At 54.9% G+C, this 21,611-nt stretch overlaps 1 protein-coding gene across 2 annotated transcripts in view; it reads right to left on the reverse strand.

Annotated features, from left to right (window-relative positions):
* Positions 1-21,611, reverse strand: part of CLIP2 (CAP-Gly domain containing linker protein 2) — a 75,479-nt gene that overhangs the window by 47,523 nt on the left and 6,345 nt on the right. For both annotated transcript variants that reach the window (XM_055561916.1, XM_055561917.1), the window contains exon 2: positions 5,629-5,818. In XM_055561916.1, the coding sequence (XP_055417891.1) occupies positions 5,629-5,752 (124 nt within the window). In that variant the 5' untranslated portion in view covers positions 5,753-5,818. The remainder of the gene's footprint in view (positions 1-5,628; positions 5,819-21,611) is intronic.

Here is a 21,611-nt window from a genome sequence, read left to right on the forward strand (position 1 = left end):
AGCACTGGCTCTGCAGGAGCAAGGGCTGGAAGCTCCTGGTTCCGCCCAGGCTTGCACAGCATCTGGGACAAGTCAGTTAAAATGGGCATGATGCCACCTACCCTCCTAGGGGGGACTTCTCAGGTGGCACTAGTGATAAAGAATCTGCCTGCAATGGAGGAGATGCAGGGACTTGGGTTCAATCCCTGGGTCAGGCAGATCCCCTGGAGGAGGGCAGGGCAACCCACTCCCGTATTCTTGCTGGGAGAATCCCGTGGACAGAGGAGCTTGGTGGGCTACAGTCCATGGGGTCACAGAGTAGGACATGACTGAAGCGACTGAGAATGTGTGCGCGCGCACACACACACACACACACACCCTCCTCGGGAGCATGCGGACTAAGCTGAGAGACACAGACCTCCAGGGTGGAGTGGAAGGGGGTCAGTGTCTAGGACCAGAGGCCAGCTGTGAAGCTCTGTGAATGCCCCATCCCAGGCATGGCTGGCGCTCATGTCCAGAGCACCCACAGGGTGTGGGGGCACCCGGGCCCCAGCTCAATAAGCCAGACCTGAAAAGCTCTGTGCCCCTTGGGGGAGATCATAGAATAAGAGGTAGACCCTGTCCTGAGTGGGCACTCCTTGTGTGAAGGGAATGCCCATGCACACCGGTCCTTGGTCTCCTGTCCCCGACGCTCCGAATGGGGAAAGGCCACAGGCCCACAGGTCACACAGATCTCATCCTAATACAGACAGATGGCTCCTCCCACCTGCCCACCAGCTCCAGGTCTGAGCAGAGCGTGGGACTGGACAGCACTCCAGCCATCCCAGCCGCCTTACCCCTGGTGGGGGGCAGTGGGTGCCGGCAGCCTGAACCAGCTTTTTTTTAAAAATTTCTTTCTTTATTTATTTTTTAGCTGCACTGGACCCTCGTTGCTGCGCTCAGGCTTTCTCTAGTTGCAGTGCGCAGGCTTCTCACTGCAGCGGCTTCTCTTGTCGCGGAGCACGGGCTCTAGAGAGCTTGGGCTTCAGTAGTTGTGGCGCATGGGCCCAGCCGCTCCACAGCACGTGGGATCTTCCCAGACCAGGGATCGAACCCGTGTCCCCTGCATTGGCAGACGGACTCTCAACCACAAGACCACCAGGGAGGTCCCCTGAGCCAGCTTTAGACGCGTCTCACAACCCCAGTCCTGCCTCTCTCTGGCCCTGTAACTCTGGGCAACTCAGCTGAGAGCGCTAAGCCTCAGTTTTGTCACCTTTAAAATGGACAAAAGAGCAGTTCTTTTCACTGGCTAGTTAACGAGAAAGAGACGTGAAAAGCCACCTGCTGCTGGACTGGCTTGTAACAAATCAAGTGTCAAACGCCATACCCGCCTAGATGCGACATCTCTGGGGCTAGACCACAGTGTGAGGGATGCGAGAGGGGAGAGACCCTCCAAGGACCCACCTGCCCTAGTTGGGGGCAAGGGCCAAGACCTCAACAGTGGTTTGTGGTCTGTCCCTTCGCTCAGCTGCCCTTGAGTCTCCTCCAGGTCCCTGCGGCCAGTCCTTGTTCCAGAGGGACACCCACGGCCTGGCCTGGCCTGTCCCCGACCTGAGGCTCAGAAGTGGACCCAGAAGGGCGAAGGGTCCTGTGCAAGCCCACCGTGGTCCCATCTTTCCCATGATGGCCCAGAAGTGTTGGACCACCGAGGGCTGCTCCTGACCCACAGCGATGACTGCCACCAGCAGCATCTGGGGGCCTGGAGGCCTGAAATCCCCCCGTTGTCTTCCTCAGGCCCAGGATAGAGCCCCAACCCCCAGGGAAGCCTGGGTTTCAGCACCCCATCTCCCTTCCAGCCCCGCTCTTACCCTGGCCCACTCACAACCTTCCAAGGACCCCTCAACCTGCTCTCCATCCATTCTAGTCCTCAGAGACTTCAGGACTCAGAATCTTCGCCGGGGCACCCTTTTCATGACCTCAGCTGGGCGGCTTCCTGCTCATCAACTCAGATCTTCAATCTGTGTCACCTCCTGAGCGAGTATCCCCCTGCCCCCGCCTGATCTGAAGCAGCCTCCAGGGGTTCCATCCCATCTGGCTGGGCTCCCCTGACCTCAACGCCCACCCAGGCCTTGGTCCACCGGTGGGTCCCAGACTCCCATCCTGTGCACCAGCCCTGACCACCTCTGGGCCAGCTCCTGGTATGGGAGACCCCCTCCCATGTCCCCCTCCACCCCGGGCCGTCCTCTCCCCGTGGGTCACCACTCTGGGAACCGACACAGGCTGGGGTGGGCTGGGGCATCAGTCCAGGCCCGGCCCTTGGCAGACCCTCTGCCCGGAGGCTGAGCTCATACTTTGGGAAGCTGCCACTGCCCTGATTCCCAGAGCAACTGCCCCCTCCAACCACCACCAGGCTCCAGCTTCTGCCAGACCCTCTCTCGGCGCCCCAGTGGCCACCCCCAGAGTCCCAGTGTCCCTTGGGGACGGGCACCTCCAGCACCTTGGAGAGCCGATGGCCAGCTCCATGGTATGGGTGAGGGAGCCCACAGGCCAATAGGAGTTGGGGGCAGACACCATCCTCCCCTGCTGCGGTCCCCCATCCCGGCTCTGCAGGGACTCTTGTTATGAGACCTGCAGCTGTGCCAAAAACGCCTCCCTTCCCCTCTCACAGGGTCCTCGCCCCGGCCAACTACTCCCTCCCCCAGCCCGGGGTCTGCGTCTCTCTGACCTGCAAAGGCAGGTGCCAGGGCAGGAAGGAGGCGGCACCCAGCACAGCTGCCCCCTTGGCCACCAGTATGTCCGTCAGTGGGGGGCGTGGCTCCTGATGGATCGGGCATTCAGGGAGTGGCACCCCCTCTGCCCAGAACAATCCCCCCTGCAGGATTGGGGTCCCGGCAGACCACCAAGCCACCACCCTCAGGGGCTCCCAGACCCGGGTGACCAGGAGGCAACCAGCAGGCCCCACAGTGTGGTCCGATCCCCTTCCCTCCAGGGACCACAACGATGGAGCCGTTCAAGACAAGACGGCAAAGATGACACTGCCTTAGCAGGGGGCACGTGCCACAGAAGGCAATGAAATGCCCAGCAGTCAGATGCTGGTTCGAATACAAACCATGCCTTAACTGCTTGAAACAACACGTGCAATAGCAAAGAAGACCAGAAGGAAATGGAGGACGATGGGTGGGGGGGTGTGATTAGGTTAAATGGAGGAGTAATGGGAGTTCCTTCTTTTATCATTCAGATCTTTCCGTAATGAGATTATGGATGGTTGAAAGGAAAAGAAATTACTCTCTAATGAGCCTTGTGCCTGCAGGCACTTAACGTTTATTAACTCAGTTGATTCCATGAGAGAAATGTTATTATCCCATTTGCGGCTCTGAGAGGTCAAGTAACTCTTTCAAGGTCACACAGCAGGGGCAGAGCTAGGAGGGACGTGAGAGCTGGGTCACCGCCAGAACTCAGGCTTCTCTAGATCAGAGCGGGGGCAAGGAGGAAAGAATCTAGAAGGTGCTATGGGCTCTCTTGAAGAGGGAAGAGGGCCAGCAAGGGGCCTCACTTAAGCCCTTCTCCAATCAGTGTGTGTGTGTGTGTGTGTGCACGCAAGCACACTCAGTTGTGTCTGACTCTCTGCAACCCCATGAACTGCAGCCCACCAGGCTCCTCCATCCATGGAATTTTCCAGGCAAGAATACTGGAGTAGGCTGCCATTTCCTTCTCTAGGGGATTTTCCTGACCCAGAGATCGAGCCCACATCTCTTGTCCCTCCTGCACTGGCAGGCAGGTTCTTCACCTGCTGAGCCATCAGGGAAGCCCTCTCCAATCAAGGGGCTACACAACTCCCGCCCGCACTAGACCGAGCTCAGCCCACTTGGTGCCTCTGCCCAGGCTCTTCCTCCAGGTCCCATGTCACCCTCCTTCACATTTACATTCCTCTCGCCTCCAGGCTGAGCTCACTCACACTTCCTCCAGGAAGTCTTCTGCAGCCCACTCATGGTGGTCGGTCCCTTGACCTCTTCACAGCCCTGGCAGTGAGTGCAAACATCCTCACCTGGGTGACCACATGCCTCCTCGCCCATCTCCCCAATCCCGTTCTTAACCCCTGCAACCCTCTCTCCAAGCTTGAAGGATGCTTAGCAACACCCAGATGTTCTCTGCCATAATAACATCTTCCAACAGGTCCCATCACACTTAAAACAAACCCAGTCCCCCTGCCCTTCATCACCTGCCTCTGCCGCCCTCCCCAACCTCATACGCCTCATTTCCCAATTCCCTCTATCATATTTCTTTTGATTGAAAATTTCTCAGCAGCTTCTCACCATTAGGATGGAAGTGAAACTCCCTGTATAACCCCAACTTGTCCCCCGCAACCAGCCTACCCCTATCTCACCGGCACACTTCCCACTGGTCACGTAGCCACAGTCGCTTTCTTCCCCTCCCTTATACTCACCACGCTCCCTTCTGCCACTGGGCCTTTGCACGTCCTGTTCCCTCTGCCTGGAATGCCTTCCCCTCCTCATCTAGTAAACCGTCACCCTCACACCTCAGCTCACACGTGCCCTCCTCAGGGAAGGTTTTGCTGACCTTCGGGACCGTGTCAGGCCCCAGTTAGAGCACCTCGTGATCCTCAGCACCCCGCCCCCACCAGGCTGGCAGTCCCCTAAGGGCTGGGACCACATCCGGTTTTGCTCAAAATGAGAGCTCCAGTGGTTAGGACTGCGTCCACAGAGCAGGCCCTTGATTTATATTTGTGGAGTGAACAGGATATTCTACAGCCATTTATAAATGATGGACACGTGAGATTTTTAGTGACATGAGAAAATCCACTTGATCATGTTAAAAGGGAAAAAGCAGATTTTCAGGTTGTATATGCAGCATGATTGCAAACAGCTAAGAAAAAAGGGAAAAGATAAAAACCAAAGTAATAATACCAGGTTGGCCAAAAAGTTTGTTTGAGTTTTACTGGTATATCGTACGGAAAAACCCGAATGAACGCTCTGGCCAACCCAGCAGTTGCCTTTAGAGACGATGACTGGTGATTTTACCCCCGCATCAAACTTCAACTAGTACACAGTGGACTATCTTAGTTTTGTCACCAGAAAAAGCCAACAGCTAATACAGCTGTCCTCAACCATTTGCCTTCAGAGCTGGTGCCTCCAGCCAGAGTGCCCGGCCTTAGCCCTGCCCTGCGGGCACCCTGTGCCCACCCGCAGGAGGTTACATGAGTAAAGCAAGCTCAAAGGGCATGGGTCTGGTTGGCACACAAGAAAGCTAGTGTGGGGGACCATCTCAGACCCCAGAAGGGGAATGAGTGGGTGCAGGGAGGTTGGTAGAGGTTGGAGTGCGAACAGGGCTGTGTCTTCCAGGCTGAGTGATGTGGGCAAGGTGCCATGCCTCCCCAGGCTTCCACTGCCTCGTCCCTAAGGGAAGGCAACAGCGGTACCTGCCTCCTGGAGCTGGAAGAGTGTCAAAAGGAACAATGAACCCAAAGCACGTGTTACTGCCCATCGCTAGTTAATTTTCAGACGGATGTGGGCAGACATCAAGAAGAACTTCCCAGAACCACGGGCCTCCGGGCTGGTCAGAAGTGGCTCAAGTCCTTTCAGCTCTTCCAGAAGAACCACTACCCACCACCCCCCTCCAGCCCCTCACCCCTCTACCCTTGGTCCTACGCACCTTCCTTAGAGCCAGTGGGCGCTACGGTGGTAGAGGCCGAGGCTGACGCAGTGGACGTCCGGCCCATGGGGCTTGAGTGCTTCCCCCCACGGCCGGGGGGCTTCAGGCCGCTGGGCTTCTGCATGGTGGTGCCACTGGGTGGGCACAGAAGGCCCGCGCAGGTCACGTGCTCTCCGCCATGGTCACTCACCTGTGGGCAGACAACAGAAGGGATGACATTACATCACCAGATGACATCACACCCCTGGCCCCGTGAAGCAGAGACCACGGTCACCCCCATTTTCCAGATGGGGAAGTTGAGGTACAGAGAAGTGGTCACAGGTGCGGGCTGTGCATGAGCAGATGTTGTCGGGACTCGTGTCCTGGTCTGCCGGACTCTCGGTCTGGCTTGCTCTCTCTGCCCAGGTCCTGGGCCCAGGAGGTGAGAATCGAGAGTGAGCTGGCTCGGGGGTCTGCGGCACTGGCTGTATTAACCCCAGACGCCCCAGAGCAGGCCCACGTGGGTCATCACAGCCACCAACAGCTGGATGCGGCTCTCACCAGAGCACAGGCTGGCAGGTTCTGACATGCAGGGCAACCTGGTGGGTCACTCCCCAGCGGACCCCAGACCCTCTAGGACTAGCCAACAGCTCACATCCTTCTCGATGTGGGCGGACAAAGCAACATCTAATTTAATCAACCAGCTTCACCACGCAGGCCACATGCCAGCTATTGAGTCCAGCATCCGCCCACCCCATCCCTAGTGCAGGGACACACCCACACACAGAGAAGCTTAGACCTGCCCCAACCTCGCACCAGGATGGACTCAGCATGCCCTCTGCCTGCCCTCCCACCGTTACAGCTCCCTGCTTTTATGACTAAGCAGAGAAGAACGCAATGCACGCAGCACACAGGGCACTAGGTCTGACAAAGGGGACTCCTGAGAGGGGAAGTCCCCGTGTCCGTGGTGATCAGTTCAGGGTACCAGGTGACAGCAAGATGGGCCTGGCTCAGAGGGGTTGGGGGAGCAGAAAGGACGGGCCCACCACTCCACCCCCACCGCACTGTGCGCACTCCCTCTCTTGTACGAGGTGCCCGTGGAGGACTCACCGCCCGCTGGGCCCTGTCCCGTCCCCAGAGCCGCAGGCAGGATGCGCCCTCTGCCTTGGGGGGTACACTGTCCAGTGGGGAGAGGGAATACAGAGCACCACGGACGGACAGAGGATTTGGGGAGAAGCATCACCCCCGCCAGGGGTGCCGTATCTCATCCCACTCTTGGACATAGAACACTATTTCTTTTTAGAGAACACTTTTCTCCATTCTTTTTTTCCCCCCCAATTTTAAAATTTTATTATTTATTTTTGGCTGTACTGGGTCTTCATTACTGCACTTGGGCTTTTCTCTAGTTGTGGTGAGGGGGGCCTTCTCTCCAGTTGCAGTGTTCAGGCTTCTCTTGTCATGGAGCACAGGCTCTAGGGCACGCGGGCTTCAGGAGTTGCGGCTCCCGGGCTCTGGAGCACAGGCTCAATAGTTGCAGCGCACGGGCTTAATTGCTCCAAAGCATGTGGGATCTTCCCAGACCAGGAATCAAACCGGTGTCCCTGCATTGCCAGGTGGATTCTTTGCCACTGAGCCACCAGGGAGATCCCCTTTTCTCCATTCTTGATGCATATGATCTGTGTGTGCACACTAAGTCGTTTCAGTTGTGTCTGACTCTGTACAACCCTATGGACTGCAGCCTGCCAGGCTCCTCTGTCCATGGGAGTCTCCAGACAAGAATACTGGAGTAGGTTGCCATGCCCTCCTGCAGGGAAATCTTCCTGAACCAGGGATCGAAACTGCATCTCTTATGTCTCCTGCTTGGCAGGTGGGTTCTTTACCACTAGTGCCACTTGGGAAGCCCCATATGACTTATGTGAGCTGACCCCAAACCCCCACACCTAGAGTGGACACATGACCCAGGCCTGGCCAGAGCCCCATGGTTAGCTGAAGGAAGGTGGTGTGACCCAAGCAGCATCAGGGCCCGGACTCTGGTTGGAAGCTTTGGGAAAAGGTGCTCTTCTTGTTCCGGGGCTGCCTGCTTGGGGGATGAAAGCCAGGAGCTGCAGGGTTACCACATGGCAGAGCCTGCCAAGGAGCAGTGCCAGCACAGAGAAAGCAGATCTGAGTCCCAGGATTCCGAGAGCCTGGATCCAGCTGAACCTGAAGGTGGTCCCCTGAGCCCTTCATTCACATCAGCCAACAAATCCTCACACACACACAGGCATTGTTGTATCTTTTTGCCTAATTCTCTTTGAGGGACACCTGCAATTGACTTCCCAGGTGGGGCAGTGGTAAAGAATCTACCTGCCAATGCAAGAGACGTGGGTTCGATCCCTGGGTCTGGAAGATCCCCTGGAGGAGGGCATGGTAACCCACTCCAGTATTCTTGTCTGCATGGACAGAGAAGCATGGCAGGGTACAGTCCATGGGGTTGGAAAGAGTCAGACGCAACTTAGCAACTGAGCATGCATGCACGTCACCCTCAATCAAATAAATTCTGACTAATACAGAAGCCAACCCACAGTGCTCCCAGCAGGAATATGCAAAGTGTCCCCAGAATGGCTCTCAGGCCAGCAAGATGAGCCAGCAACACTGTTACCCATCCTGGCACGGCCATGGGAAGAGTCAGCTCCTCATACAGGGTGGCTAGACATCAGAGCAGAGGAAAATGACCTCCCCTAAGCCACAGAATGGTGGCACCTACATGCCCAAGTGGGCTGATGGGGGCAAGGCATACGGGCCAGCCTTGACCTGCCCACCCCCCCAGAATCCACCAAATCCAGCATTCTAACCACCTGCTGCTACTGCTGCCGCTGCTGCTGCTAAGTTGCTTCAGTCGTGTCCAACTCTGTGAGACCCCATAGATGGCAGCCCACCAGGCTCCCCTATCCCTGGGATTCTCCAGGCAAGAACACGAGTAGGTTGCCATTTCCTTCTCCAATGCATGAAAGTGAAAAGTGAAAGTGAAATCGCTCAGTCGTGTCCAACTCTTCCGACCCCATGGACTGCAGCCTACCAGGCTCCTCCGTCCATGGGATTTTCCAGGCAAGAGTACTGGAGTGGGGTGCCATTGCCTTCTCCATCTAAGCACCTGACTAACTACCTAATACCCCAGGAATTCTGGGGCCCAGGAGTCACTTGCTGTTAGGCATGGGTCAAGCTACAAATCATGTATCTAATAAACATCATCCATCACCAACATATAAAGAACATTTGGACTTACCTGATGGTCTAGTGGTTGAGGATCCACCTGGCAATGCAGAGGACACCGGTTCAATCCCTAGTCCAAGAAGATTCCACCCACAACTAGTGAAACCTGTGTGCCCTAGAGCCCGTGCTCCAAAACAAGAGAAGCCACCACAATGAGAAGCCCTCACACCGAAACTAAAGCCCCACGTGTAGCAACAGACCCAGTGCAACCAAAAATAAACAACAGATGACTTTTAAAAAGAGAACACTTGACAACCTACTAATAAGACCTAATAAACAAAATGAACAAAAGAGCTGAATACCCACTTCACCAATGAAGATGTGGAAACAGCAACAAGCACGTGGAAAGATGGCCAACATCCTCAGTCATGAGGGTAATACGGATCAAAGCCACACTGCGATACCACTTCACGCTGACTGGAGCGGCTAATCAGAAAAACTGACAATATCAACGGCTGATGACAATGTGCAATAATCAGAACAGATTGTTGGGAGACATGAAAAATGGTGCAAACCCGTTGGAAAACAGTTTTTGACAGTTTCTTGAAAAGTTAATATATACCTACTATATGACCCAACCACCGAAGAGAAATAAAAACATGTATCCATACAAACATTTGTTTTTAAAAAAATTGTTCATAGTGACCTTATTCACAAAACATGAAACACCCCAAATGTCCATCAACTGGTGAACACACGAACACATTTATACAATAGTACACAGAGGTCCCTCGGCATCCTCAGGGGATTGGTTCAGGACCCTCTGCAGATACCAAAATGGGAGGATGCTCAAGTCTCTCATATAAAATGATATCATGCAGTCAGCACTTCTGACTGCAGATGCAGAACCCAACTATCCTTTTTCTTGGCCATGCCATATGGTATGGCCACCAGCGCTTCCCTGGTGGCTCAAAAACGGTAAAGAGTCTGCCTGTAATGCGGTAGACCCGAGTTTGACCCCTGGGTTGGGAAGATCCCTTGGAGAAGGGAATGGCAACCCACTCCAGTATTCTTGCCCAGAGAATTCCATGGACAGAGGAGCCTGGCAGGCTACAGTCCATGTGGTCGCAGAGTCGGACACAACTGAGCAACTGGCACTTCCACTTTCCTGCGGCATGTAGGACCTTATTTTCCCAATCAGGGATTGAACACAAACCCCCTGCATTGGAAGGCAGAGTCTTCACCACTGGACCACCAGGGAAGTCCTTAACTACAGATATATGCAACAATATTGAATGAGCCTCCAAAAACACTATGCCAAGTGAAAGAAACCAGACACAAAAGACTACATATTGTTTGAAATCTCAAAACTATAGACACGGAAACATCAGCAGTTGCTGGGGGCTGGGCAGGGACTGACTTCAAATATGCACAAGAGAACATTCTGGGTGGTAGAAATATTCTAACCTGAACTGTGGTGATGGCTGCCTACCCATATGTTTATACTAAAAGTCATCAAACTGTACACTTAAAATGGATAGATTTAATGGTAGGTAAATTAGATCTCAACTTTTTAAATCCATAAAAAAAAAAAAATTCCTGAAGACTCCCCACAGAAGTTAGTGCAAATAGCCTTCAAGGTCCTCCTCATGCCCTACCATGGCCCTCCCTCGCCCACTCCACTCCAGCCACACTTGCTCACGCTAAGCATGTCCTGGCCTCAGGGCCTTTGCACATGCTGTTGCCTTTGCCTGGAGGGCTTTTCCCTCAGATATGCAGTGTGCCGCTCATCTCCTTCAAGCACCTGCTCCAATGTCCATTTGTAAGAGTACAAGCCCTCCCCACCCCTCCCCACCCCTCCCCTGCTTTGTATTTCTCTACTGCCTGAGGATAGGACTTGAGTCCGTTTTGTTTCCAGAGGTATCCTTAGTCCTGATGTAGGCCTGGTGCCTACAGGTGCTCGGTGAACCACTTGAATGGTTAATGACACTGGCTTATAGCAATGGAAGGCCCGGGAGGCTCCCCTCACCTCCCCAGGGCCCAGGCTTCAGGACTCAGTGGCTTGTAATGATCAACCCAGCTGGTCGTCTCACACCGCAGCTTTTCAAGCAGCTGGTCCGCTCACTAGCTTGCCTGCTCTCTGAGACAGGGACCAGGCATCAAAACTGTGTCTGGCATTCCAGCCTGCCCAGCCAGCCTCGCTGACGACAACCCTGCATTTCCTCACCACTCGCCTGCCACTCCCGCACGTCCCAGACTCTTCCTGTGCCTTTTTCCCCCACCTGCTTCACTTCACATATTCCAGCCACATATGAGACACTTGGCCCAATGCCTCCTCCTCCAGGAAGTCCCCCAGGACCTTTGACCCACAGAGGCTTGAGGATCACACACTGAGCCAAGAAGAGAGGATACTGTTCTCTTATCTTCATCTGCCTCCTGGGAGCCCACGGGCCACCCCGGGTCTCTCTGGGAACCCCAGCTTCAGCAGGGTACCTGGCACAGAGCTCGTGATTCAGAAACTCCATAGGACAGCACATTTGCTGTGGCTCAGAGGACAACAAATCTCCGGGCATACTGCTCTCAGGGGAGGCTTCCAGAGGCTCCCATAGTCGCCCTCCTGCCCTCCCAGGCCCTGATGACCCAGGAGCCTCCAGTATGAGGAACCTACTGTGTGCCAGACCATACGCCCTGGTGAGGCAATGGGCATCCTACAGGTGAACATCCAATGCCCAGGAAAGTCCGAAGATGCACCTAAAGCCACAGACCGCTCAGCAGCTGGGCGGGAGTCAGACCCAGATCTGGCCCCGCCTCCCCGCGCTGCTTGGACCAGGCCTGGAATAACATTTGTAGGACCCCTGGCCTCTGGGGAGGGCGCCCACGTGCCTCACTGACAAAGGAGACCAGAAGAGCAGGCGGAAGAGAGCAGAACCCCGGTGGTGTAACCCAGTCCCGGGAGGGCTGGGGTCAGGGGAGGAGAGGCCAGCCGCCCACCCCAGCCCCACCCCCGCGCAAGGCTCTAGCGCCGGGGGAGCATGGCGAGGGGGAAATGGAACAGGAAGAGGGGGAGGAGGGCCCTTTATGACTCAGGCCCGCTCGTGGGATACAGGAAGAGAAGGGTTTCTTGGAAAAAGCTGGGACGTGGGGACACGCTGGCCTTTGACCACGCTGCGGCCGATGGGGGAGGCCTGGGAGGAAGTATTGCTTTCAGTCTCACGGAGTCCAAACTCTAGACCCATCACGACTAGCTGTAGGGCCCTGGCCGGGTGTGAGCCTCAGCGTCATCACCTGTAAAATGGGAGGGAACACTGCTGCCACGTGGGAAGCACGGCCGTGCAAGGCCGCCGAGGCAGCCCCACGAGGGTGCCTCTGTGCCCAGCACACAGGCTGTGCAGAAAAGGGCGGCGTCTCTACGATCCGGTCTCTCATGCTCTCCGCAGGCCCGGAACGCACACGCCGCCTCCTCCTGGGACCCGGGGCCACAAGGCAGGCATCGCTGAGGCGGGCGAGGGCGGGCGGCATTCAAACCAACAGGCCCCTTTTGTGGCGCCTTCAATCGCCATTGACCGAAGACAAACTGGGCTGCATTTCAGGGTTTCCATTTCAGCTGTCCCGGGGGTGGCGGGCCGCAGTTTGGCGGGGGGAGGGGGAATGGGGCCCAAGAACTTTCTGCCAATCGGAGGCCCAGGATGCGGCCCGGCAGATCGGGGAAGGGTGCCAAATAGGACAGTGGAAAGCCCATGCCCTCGTGCCAGCGTCGCCCAAAGGGCGCGGGAGGCGGCACCAGGAAGTGGGCTTCCAGGACCAGACCTCAGCTCAGCCATCAGCCGCACCCTGGGCTCTCCTGCTGGAGGGCAGCCCTCCCCCTCCGCCCAACAGAGGCGGCTCTCCGGGCGGGGGTGGGGGGCTGCGCCTCCTCCCCACCCCACGGATCCCCGTGGCTGGGGTGCCCACGCTCCCTCTGCTCTTCTGAGCCACGTGGCAACCAGAGATGGACTCAGTGTGGCCCCCTGCCCAAAGGCTGGGGACCACAACAGTGCCATGTGTGGGGTGGGGGAGGGGAGGAAGAGTGCTGTAACCGGGAGCACGGGGTGGGGGCTGGGGGCACAGACCCCACCCTGCCAAGTCGACCAAACAGCTGAGGATTTAGAGTGCTTACAATGGGGCGGGGGTGGGGGGGTATCCAGAGACTGAAAGGGACACTTGGCTGGCGGGGGGGTGGGCTGAGGGTCTCCTAGTGGTGCCCAGACATTGGGATGGGGGGGCGGGGGATAAAGCGCCACGGAAGACGTCAGCAAAGAATCCAACAGTTTGCATGGGCATTTTTTTTTCTTGGAAAGCACAAAGAAATCAACTTTATTATGTTAAGTATGTGTATATACGTTGTAGAGAATTTCTAATCAAATCCTTTCAAGTTTTTTGCTCTGTTTCATTTTTCTACACCTTTGAAGAATATTTGTTTTAATGTTTTAAAAAACTGTATTATTGGAGTATAACTGCTTGATGATGTTCTGTTAGTTTCTGCTGTACAACAAAGTAAAGGATACATATATGCTTTCCCTCTTGAACCTCCCACCCCCTGCCAGTCCCACCCCTCTAGATCCGCAGGGAACACCGGGCTGTGCTCCCTGTGCTACACAGCAGCTTCCCACTAGCTATTCATTTTTATTTATTGATTTTATTTGGAGGACAATTACTTTACAATAGTGTGATGGTTTTTGCCATCCATCGATATGAGTTGGTCACAGGTATACCTGAAGCCCCCTCCCCCAGCTGTTTTTCACACGGCAGGGTGTATATACGGAAGTGCTACAATCCCAATCTGCCCGACTCCCCTGCCCCCCTTGGCCACATGTCCACTCTCCAGGTCTGCGTTTCTATTCCTACCCTAAAGATAGATTCGTCTGTACCATTTTTCTAGATTCCATATATATATGGGTTAATATACAATATTTTTTTTTCTTTTTGACTCACTTGCCTGTGTGTCCAGATAAGCATTTTAGCGAAACCTCCAGGAGCCGATGAGGATGAGGGGGGTGGGGGCTGCTGCGACAGGGACTCCAGGAAGCCTGAACTGAGACAGAGGCAGTGGCTGGAGGGGACAGAGAGGGGACAGACGCTGAGCACAGCGGTGGGGGGTGGGAGGAGGCAGGGTAGGGAGGGCTAAGGAAAGGATGGCGGGAGAGTCAACGCCAGAAGGGACCTGGGAGATGGGAGGGGCTGGGGCGGGGGTGGTGCTCATTTGGGGACACGCTAGGTGGGAAGTGATGGGGGTCTGGGGCGCCCACCCAGTGTGCAAGGTCAGGGGCTAGAGGGGAAGAAGAAAGGGACCCCGGGCACCAAGCTGAGGGCACCAGATGACAGCAGGGTGGGAGCAGGCAGCTTTTGAGGAGACTGGTGGGGCCTCCCCAGTCGCAGGGAAATGCAAATCCAAGCCGCCAGGAGATCCTGTTTCCCACCCAATCAGATGGGCGCAAAGTCAAAGAGCCAGGTGATACCAAGTTGCTGGAAAGGCCTCCGGGTAGAGCTCACCAGTGGGCACCGGTAAGGGAGGGGGGCAGGGAGACGTGAGGGTGCAGAGGACACCCAACCACGGACCTTGGCCGAGCGTCCAGGAAGCACCTCCATGGTGCTAATCCACAGCACCCCCAGCAAATGTGGCTTGACGGATGGGGCTGGGGCGGGGCAAGTGGGTGCTTCATTTCTATTTTTTTTTTAATGCAGGAGGCCTGGGTTCGATCCTTGGGTTGGGAAGATCCCCTGGAGAAGAGAATGGCTACCCACTCCAGTATTCTTGCCTGGAGAATCCCCATGAACAGAGGAGCCTGGTGGGCTACAGTCTGTAGTGTCCCAAAGAGCCTGACATGACTGAGCAAGTAACACTTTCACTTTTCATTATTTATTTGGCTGAGCTGGGTCTTTGATGCAGCACTCTCAAGCTTCAATTTTCCTTGTGGCATGTGGGACCTAGTTCCCTGACTAGGGATCGAACTTGGGCCCCCCTGCATTGGGAGTGCAGAGTCTTAGCCACTGGACCACCACACACAAGTCCTGCTTCATTAGTATTTGTAAGATTTGCTTCTTTCAGTCCTGCATGCTGTACATGGGAGTTCACTGAGCCCTGTCTATTCTTTCGAGTGCCTAAAATATTTCAAAACATTAAAATTTTATTTTTATTTATTTTAAGACTGCCTGGTGAGGCATGCAGGATTTCGTTCCCCAGCCCGGGATCAAATCCATGCCCCCTGCAATAAAAGTGTGGATTCTTAACCACTGGTCTGCTAGGGAAGTCCCTCAAAATACTTTATAAATTAAAAAAAAATTTTTTTTAAGATAGACACAAGAAGAGAGGGAGAGAAAACAGTTTCCTCCCCTCCATGCACACCCACCAGGAGGAATGGGGGGCAGGCCCCAAACAGAGTGAACCCCAGGTGCTGAACCCAGGCTCCAAATGGTGGGCCCTTATACAAGCATGGTATGGGTGCCCCCAGCCCTGGCCCACTGGGCACCCCAATACTCACACCCGCACTAGAACCCCAGTGCTACCCAACCCCCAAATCCAGGGTGACCACTGCCCCCATGAGCCTCCACCCAGCTGGCACCCACGGCCCATCCCATCCTTCTGGGGAAGGAGGCCATTTGTTTGCATGTGACTGAGGCTCGGGAAATTTCAGCCAGTGGTGAGGCTGGGATCCTCACGGTCAAGTGGAGAGTGGGGCACCCTCCCTGGAGCCCTGCCAGCTCAGAGCAGCCGCCCCGAGGCCGGGGAGGGCCGGGGTGGTGGGGCCTGTCTGCCTGTGACCCCGGTCCCACGCCCGCCCCTGCTCTCACCCGGTGGGGGGACCACAGGGCAGAATGTGTCAGCCCAACATTCACACAGCCGCCGGCCAGTGGCAGGACACTCCAGGAAGCATGGGGCAGCAGTGGGCCCCGTCAGGGGTCCGAGTCGCCCTGGGGATGCCTGGCAGCCATTCAAAACGTGCGGAAGGGACCCGGCCCAAGCCTCACAGCTGCGCTAGGGTAGGAACCCAGGCTCCACCAGCTGATGTGGCTTCCAGGAGCAGGGAGAGAGGATGAAGCTGGGGAGATGACAGGGCAGGCACGCCCACAGGACTGAGGAAGGAAGGACAGGCAGACCCAAGAGCCCTGGTCGACCTCCCATCTCCCTGGCACCTGCAGGGGGAGCCACGAGCAGGACTGAGTCCAGAAGGCCGGGATGTAGTCCCACCTGCTTGCCATCCTGCATCCTCACAGCTCCTGAGCTTGGGGCTGCGGTTCTTAATTTGTAAGTCAGTATCTTCCTTGTCCGGCCCACTGCCAGGGCGACTGTAGAGCTCTGGAAATGGCCAGCCTGTCAGTCCTCCCTGAGCTGGACAGACTGGGGTGTGGCCATCTTCCCTTGGGCTGGGAGTTCAGATCCTGTCTCCCAGCAAAGGGGATCAGGGCTTCCCCTCCCTGCCCTGCCAGTCCAGCGAGGGGAAGGAATGTGGATATACTTCTGTGCATTACACACACACACACACACACACACAGCTGGCATGCTCAGAACCAGGGCACAGCCATGGCCCCAGAGCCCCAGCCCTAGCTGTGCAGCCACGCTCCAGACTCAGTGACCGGACAGCTGGGATCCTCCCACTACTGGTCCAGGACACTGGGCAGGCATCAGCCTGACTTTGCTGGATGGGGTCCCCCATTAGGCCCAAAGAGAAGGGCTAGTTGCCCCCTGACCCACCTTTATTCCCATTTCACGGGATGGGAAAACTGAGGCCCAGGGCAGAAATGTGAAGCGAACAGGACAGTAAGAGACAACTGCCCAAATGAAGAAGAGCTGGGCTGGGCAAGAAGGTCCTTGAGACCAGACAAAATTGGAGTCACAGGGAAGGGCGGGGCTGCTGAGGTCACCCAGACATCAGGGCAACAGGAAGGAACGGGCTCTGGTATCCTGCCTCCCCGGCCAGGATGCTGAGCCAGTCGTCTTTCACTACTGCCTCCTTCCCTTCTGGTTTCCATGGCAGCTCCATCTAACCCGTCCAGGCCAGCGCAGCTGCAGGAGGGTCACCCATCTCCTGGGTTCTCCTCCCCAACCCAGCATGCTGGGCCTCCTCCCTGGGGTTGGGATTTGCACAAGCAACTCAAAAAGACCCCTGAGCAAAAGGAGAGTCTTTACAATAAGTGGTGCTGGATCAAATGGATAGCCAAGAGGGAAAAAAACCAAAAACCAAAAAAACCCCATGATCTTTTTTGTGACTGGCAGAATAATGGCTTCATCCTGGTCCTTGTGAATTTATCAGTTTACGTGGCAAAAGGGAATTAAGGCTGCAGATAGAACTAAGCTGCTAATCAGCTGACCTGAGAGGAGAAGATTATTCTGAATGATCCAGGCAGACGCAATGTAATCACGAGGGTCCTTATAGGTGGAAAGGGGAGGCAGGGGAGGCAGGAGAGTCAGAGAGATGGCTGCCTGCAAAGGACCCAGTCCGACATTGCTGGCTTTGAGGATGGAGGCAGGGGCTGACAGCCAAAGAATGCAAGTGGCCTCTAAGAAGCTGGAAAAGGTTTCCAGAAACAGATTTTTCCTTAGAATTCCTAGAAGGAATGTAGCCCTGCTGACATCTTGATTTCAGCCTGCTGAGATCCATTTCAGACTTCTGACCTCCAGAAGTGTAAGATAATACATTTGTGTTGTTTTAAACCACTAAGTTTGTGGTCATTTGTTATAAGAGCTACAGGAAATTAATACGCTTGCTTCACATCATACACGACAATCAGCTCCAGACAGAGGGCAGGATCTAAACGTGAAAGGTAAAACAATACAGTTTTTAGAAGACATGAAAGAGGATCTGCCTAACGCTGGAGAAAGGCAGAGATTTCAACACAGGAAGTGCTGAAAGGGAAGAGATGGAAAAACTGGACAATATGCTTCTGTGACTCAAATGATACCACTGGGGTTGGGGGGAAGGAGAGCGAGAGAATGAATTTGTAATTCCTGTATTCTGCAAAGGATTCCTATTCAGAATATGGGAAAAACTCAACAAATCAAGTCAGAAAAAACTCAGCAAAACTTGAACAAGCACTTCAGCCCAGAAAAGGGTATTCAAACGACCCATAAACAGATGAAAAGAAGTTCACCTTCATTAGTCACCATGACAACACTACATCCGCTGGAATGTATAAAAGGAAGCATGGACCCAAGTGTTGGTGAGGACATGGAATATCCAGAACGCTCGTGCTCTGCTAGCACGAGTGCAAAGTGGTGTCAGCAACGTGGAAAACAGTCTGGCGTCACACACCGCAGCTGAGCATGACCCCACAATCCCACTCCTAGCTATGTGTGCATGCGTGCTCAGTCACTTCAGTCGTGTCCCACTCTTTGTGGGCCCCATGGACTATGGCCCGCCAGGCTCCTCTGTCCATGGGGATTCTCCAGGCAAGAATACTGGAGTGGGTTGTCATGCCCTCCTGTAGGGGATCTTCCCAACCCAGGGATCGAACCAGCATCTCTTATGTCTCCTGTATTGGCTCTTTACCACTAGAGCCACCCGAGAAGCCCACCCTGAGCTATGTCGCCGCAGGAAAGTGCACATACATGCCCCAGGAGACACGGACTGTTCCTAATATCCTCGAACCGAAAATAACCCAAATACCCATCACCATCAGAGTGAGTAAATAAGTGGTGGTTTGTTCACACAACAGAATAAAGCACAGCAGTGAGAATGGGCGAACCACAACTACACGCAACCATATGTGTGAGCCTTGTGAATCTCGAGTGAAAGAAGGCAGCTGTGCAAGTGCTTAAAGTTTGATTGCATGCTTCCATTTAAAAAGAAGGTCGGGGATTTCCCTGGTGGTCCAGTGGTTAAGAATCCCCCTTGCAATGCACGAGGCACCAGTTTGAACTCTGGTCCGGGAAGATCCCACATACTGTATGGCAACTGAGCTTGTGAGCTGCAGCTACTGAAGTCTGCATGCTCTAGGGCCCAGGCTCTGCAAAAGAGGCCACTGCAAAGAGAAGTCCATGCACCATGACTCGAGAGTAGCCCCTGCTCACTGCCACTAGAGAAAGCCCGCACACAGGAACGCAGACCCAGTGCAGCCAAAAATAAACAAAGTTTTTAAAAATAAAAAGAAGCTCAAAGGCAGGCAATGGTGCCAGAAATCAGGGAAGGGGTCACCTTTAGGTCAGGGGTATAGACTGGAAGGAAAAACAAGAGGGGCTCTGGGGGAGCTAGCAGGTTCTGATTCTGGATTTGAGTGCCACACAGGTATTTCAGTTTGAGTAAAGTCAACAAAATACTACACTCATGATACACACACTTGTCTGTATGGATGCTGTACTTCAACAAAAAGGCTTGTTTTTGTTTTTAATTCCCTGGGCTTGGGGGGAGTGGCAGCAGGAGTAGAGGAGGCAGGGCAGGCCCAGATCATTACACCACGCGTAATCCCTGCTGCTCTGGGTCCTCCCCCACCCTGCAGATGACCCCAGCCAGCACCTAAGCACGTGGACCCACTGATGTATCCGACTCTCCCAGGGTCTGTGGACTGCCCACGGGCAGGCTCAAGCCCCACGGGGCTCCAGCTCCCAGGACCTGGCACAGAGGGGTTCTGTGCTCACGGAACAGCCTTCCAGCCCCAGATTTCCTCCCTAAAGAAGGCATGCTGACTCCCACTCCAGCAGCCTCTCACTCCCAGGGCTTCCCCTGTAGGCAGGGGGCAGGGGGAGGCTGAGCCCGCTGAGGTCACAGCCTGGCTCCTCAATCCACACGAGAGGAGAGGACACCAACCGGGGCCCACGAAGAACAGCCAGGATGCGGGTGGCGTGGCGAAGGGATGAACCAGCTAGGGTTCATGGGTACCACCTACACCTCTGAAGGCCAGCCAGGAGGGCTGGCAGGGTGCGGGGGGCAGTGCAAAGGAACGGGGGAGGCAGGGCAGAATTTAGTGGCCCCAGGGCTGAGTTCAGTGACTAACAAGCCCTCAAAGTCTGTATTTTCTTTTATTGCTTCCAGGAAGGCACTCTCCATCAATGTCCCCAGTCACCAAATTCTGGCAGAATATCGCCAACGCCCAGGCACAGCCACGCACAGTCTGTCACATCTCCAGGCCTTTGCACTCTCTGTCCCTTCTGCTAGAATCCCTTCCTGTCATCCACTGGCAAGACCCCTGGCCTCTCTCACTGAGAACAGCTTTAATGGGCAGGTTCCTAGAGTATCTTGTTTGTTGCAGGGCTCTTGGTACCTAGGACAGCGCCCAACCCACAGTGGCGCTCAAAAGATGTTTAAGGAATACATGAATGAATAAAACACCCTCCTCTGCCTTCATCAGCTTCCCAGGTGGCATTAGTGGTAAAAAACCCGCCTACCGCTGCAAGAGACATAAGAGATGCAGGTTTGATCCCTGGGTCAGGAAGATCTGGATGAGGGCATGCAACCCACTCCAGTATTCTTGCCTAGAGAATGCCATGGACAGAGGAGCCTGGCGGGCTATGGTCCATAGGGTTGCAAAGAGTTGGACACGACTGAGGTGACTTAGCATGCACACATGCATGCCTCCAACACCATTCTCATGTTGAGTTGGAGGCCCAGGGCAGCTTGTCACACCCCATGGCCACACTCACTGGCCAGCTTGGCATGATCTCTGGAAAGGAGAGAGAGGAGTAACTAAACATTCCAACTAACTCACATTCTTCTAGAATCCCAGTGCCAAGCACACCTGGCACAGAGCCACTGCTCACCAGTGAGTCCAACAAGCAAAGAATCAGGGAGTGAGCCCCCTGTCACTGGGGGGTAATCAAGAAAGGACTGAAGCCTACTCTCAGAATGGTTCTTGCCTCAGTTCCTGCTGCCCTGAGAGGCTCTTGTAAGCTGGCACGGCTATTATCACTGTCGATAACAACATGAACCAGAACTTGCTGAGCATCTCCCCCAGTCCAGGGCTGGGCCACCACCGCTGCGCTCTGCACTGTGCCTGACTGTGAATCTGGGTGGTGTACCAGGTGCAGGAGTCTGGGTGGGAGAGTGCTGTACCCCCACCAAGCTGTTTCAGCACAAGGAGTCACAGACCTGTAACACTCATTCTGCTGCAGGCACGTCTAAGCCCTTCATAGATATGAACCTGTCCAGCATGCACAGCAACCCTGTGAAGAAGATGCTGTCATGAGCTCCACTTACTAACCGGGAAACTGAGGCCCAGAGCCAGCAGGTCGCTTGCCGGGGATGATACAACTGAGCGGTGGCAGGTGAGATTCCCGCTCAAGTCCCCTGGCCATGGAGTTCACATTCTTAAACACTGCTCTTTTTAAAAACGTATTTATTTGGGGCCATGCTGCACAGCATGTGGGATCTTAGTTCCCCAACCAGGGATCGAACTTGTGTCCCCTGCACTAGAAGCATGGAGTCTTAACCACTGGATCACCAGGGAAGTGCCCCTTAACCACTGCTCTTTACTTCCTCAGAACTGAGACCAACGCTCCTCCAGGCACTGGGTTGGGAGAACAAGGGCACAGTTTGAAGCAGGAGGTCAGGGGGGCATCCCACGGCCCTGGGTGCTGAGACCACAGTCCATAGCGTGTCTGCAAGCTCCTTCCTGCTTCTGGCCTGTTTCCTGGGCCCCTTCCACCCAGCGCCCTGAGCTCCAGCTTCCCTGAGCTTCTCCCTGCTCCTGAAGACACCCCAGCCAGTTGCCTGCTATGCCAGAATGCCCTCACCCCTCTTCTGCATGCGTGCTAAGTCGCTTTAGGCATGTGCAACTCTGTGCAGCCCTAAAGACTATAGCCTGCCAGGCTCCTCTGTCCACGGGATTCCCCAGGCAAGAATACT

The sequence above is a fragment of the Bubalus kerabau genome, chromosome 23 (assembly GCF_029407905.1).
Source record: "Bubalus kerabau isolate K-KA32 ecotype Philippines breed swamp buffalo chromosome 23, PCC_UOA_SB_1v2, whole genome shotgun sequence".
NCBI classification, from domain to species: Eukaryota; Metazoa; Chordata; class Mammalia; order Artiodactyla; family Bovidae; genus Bubalus; species Bubalus kerabau.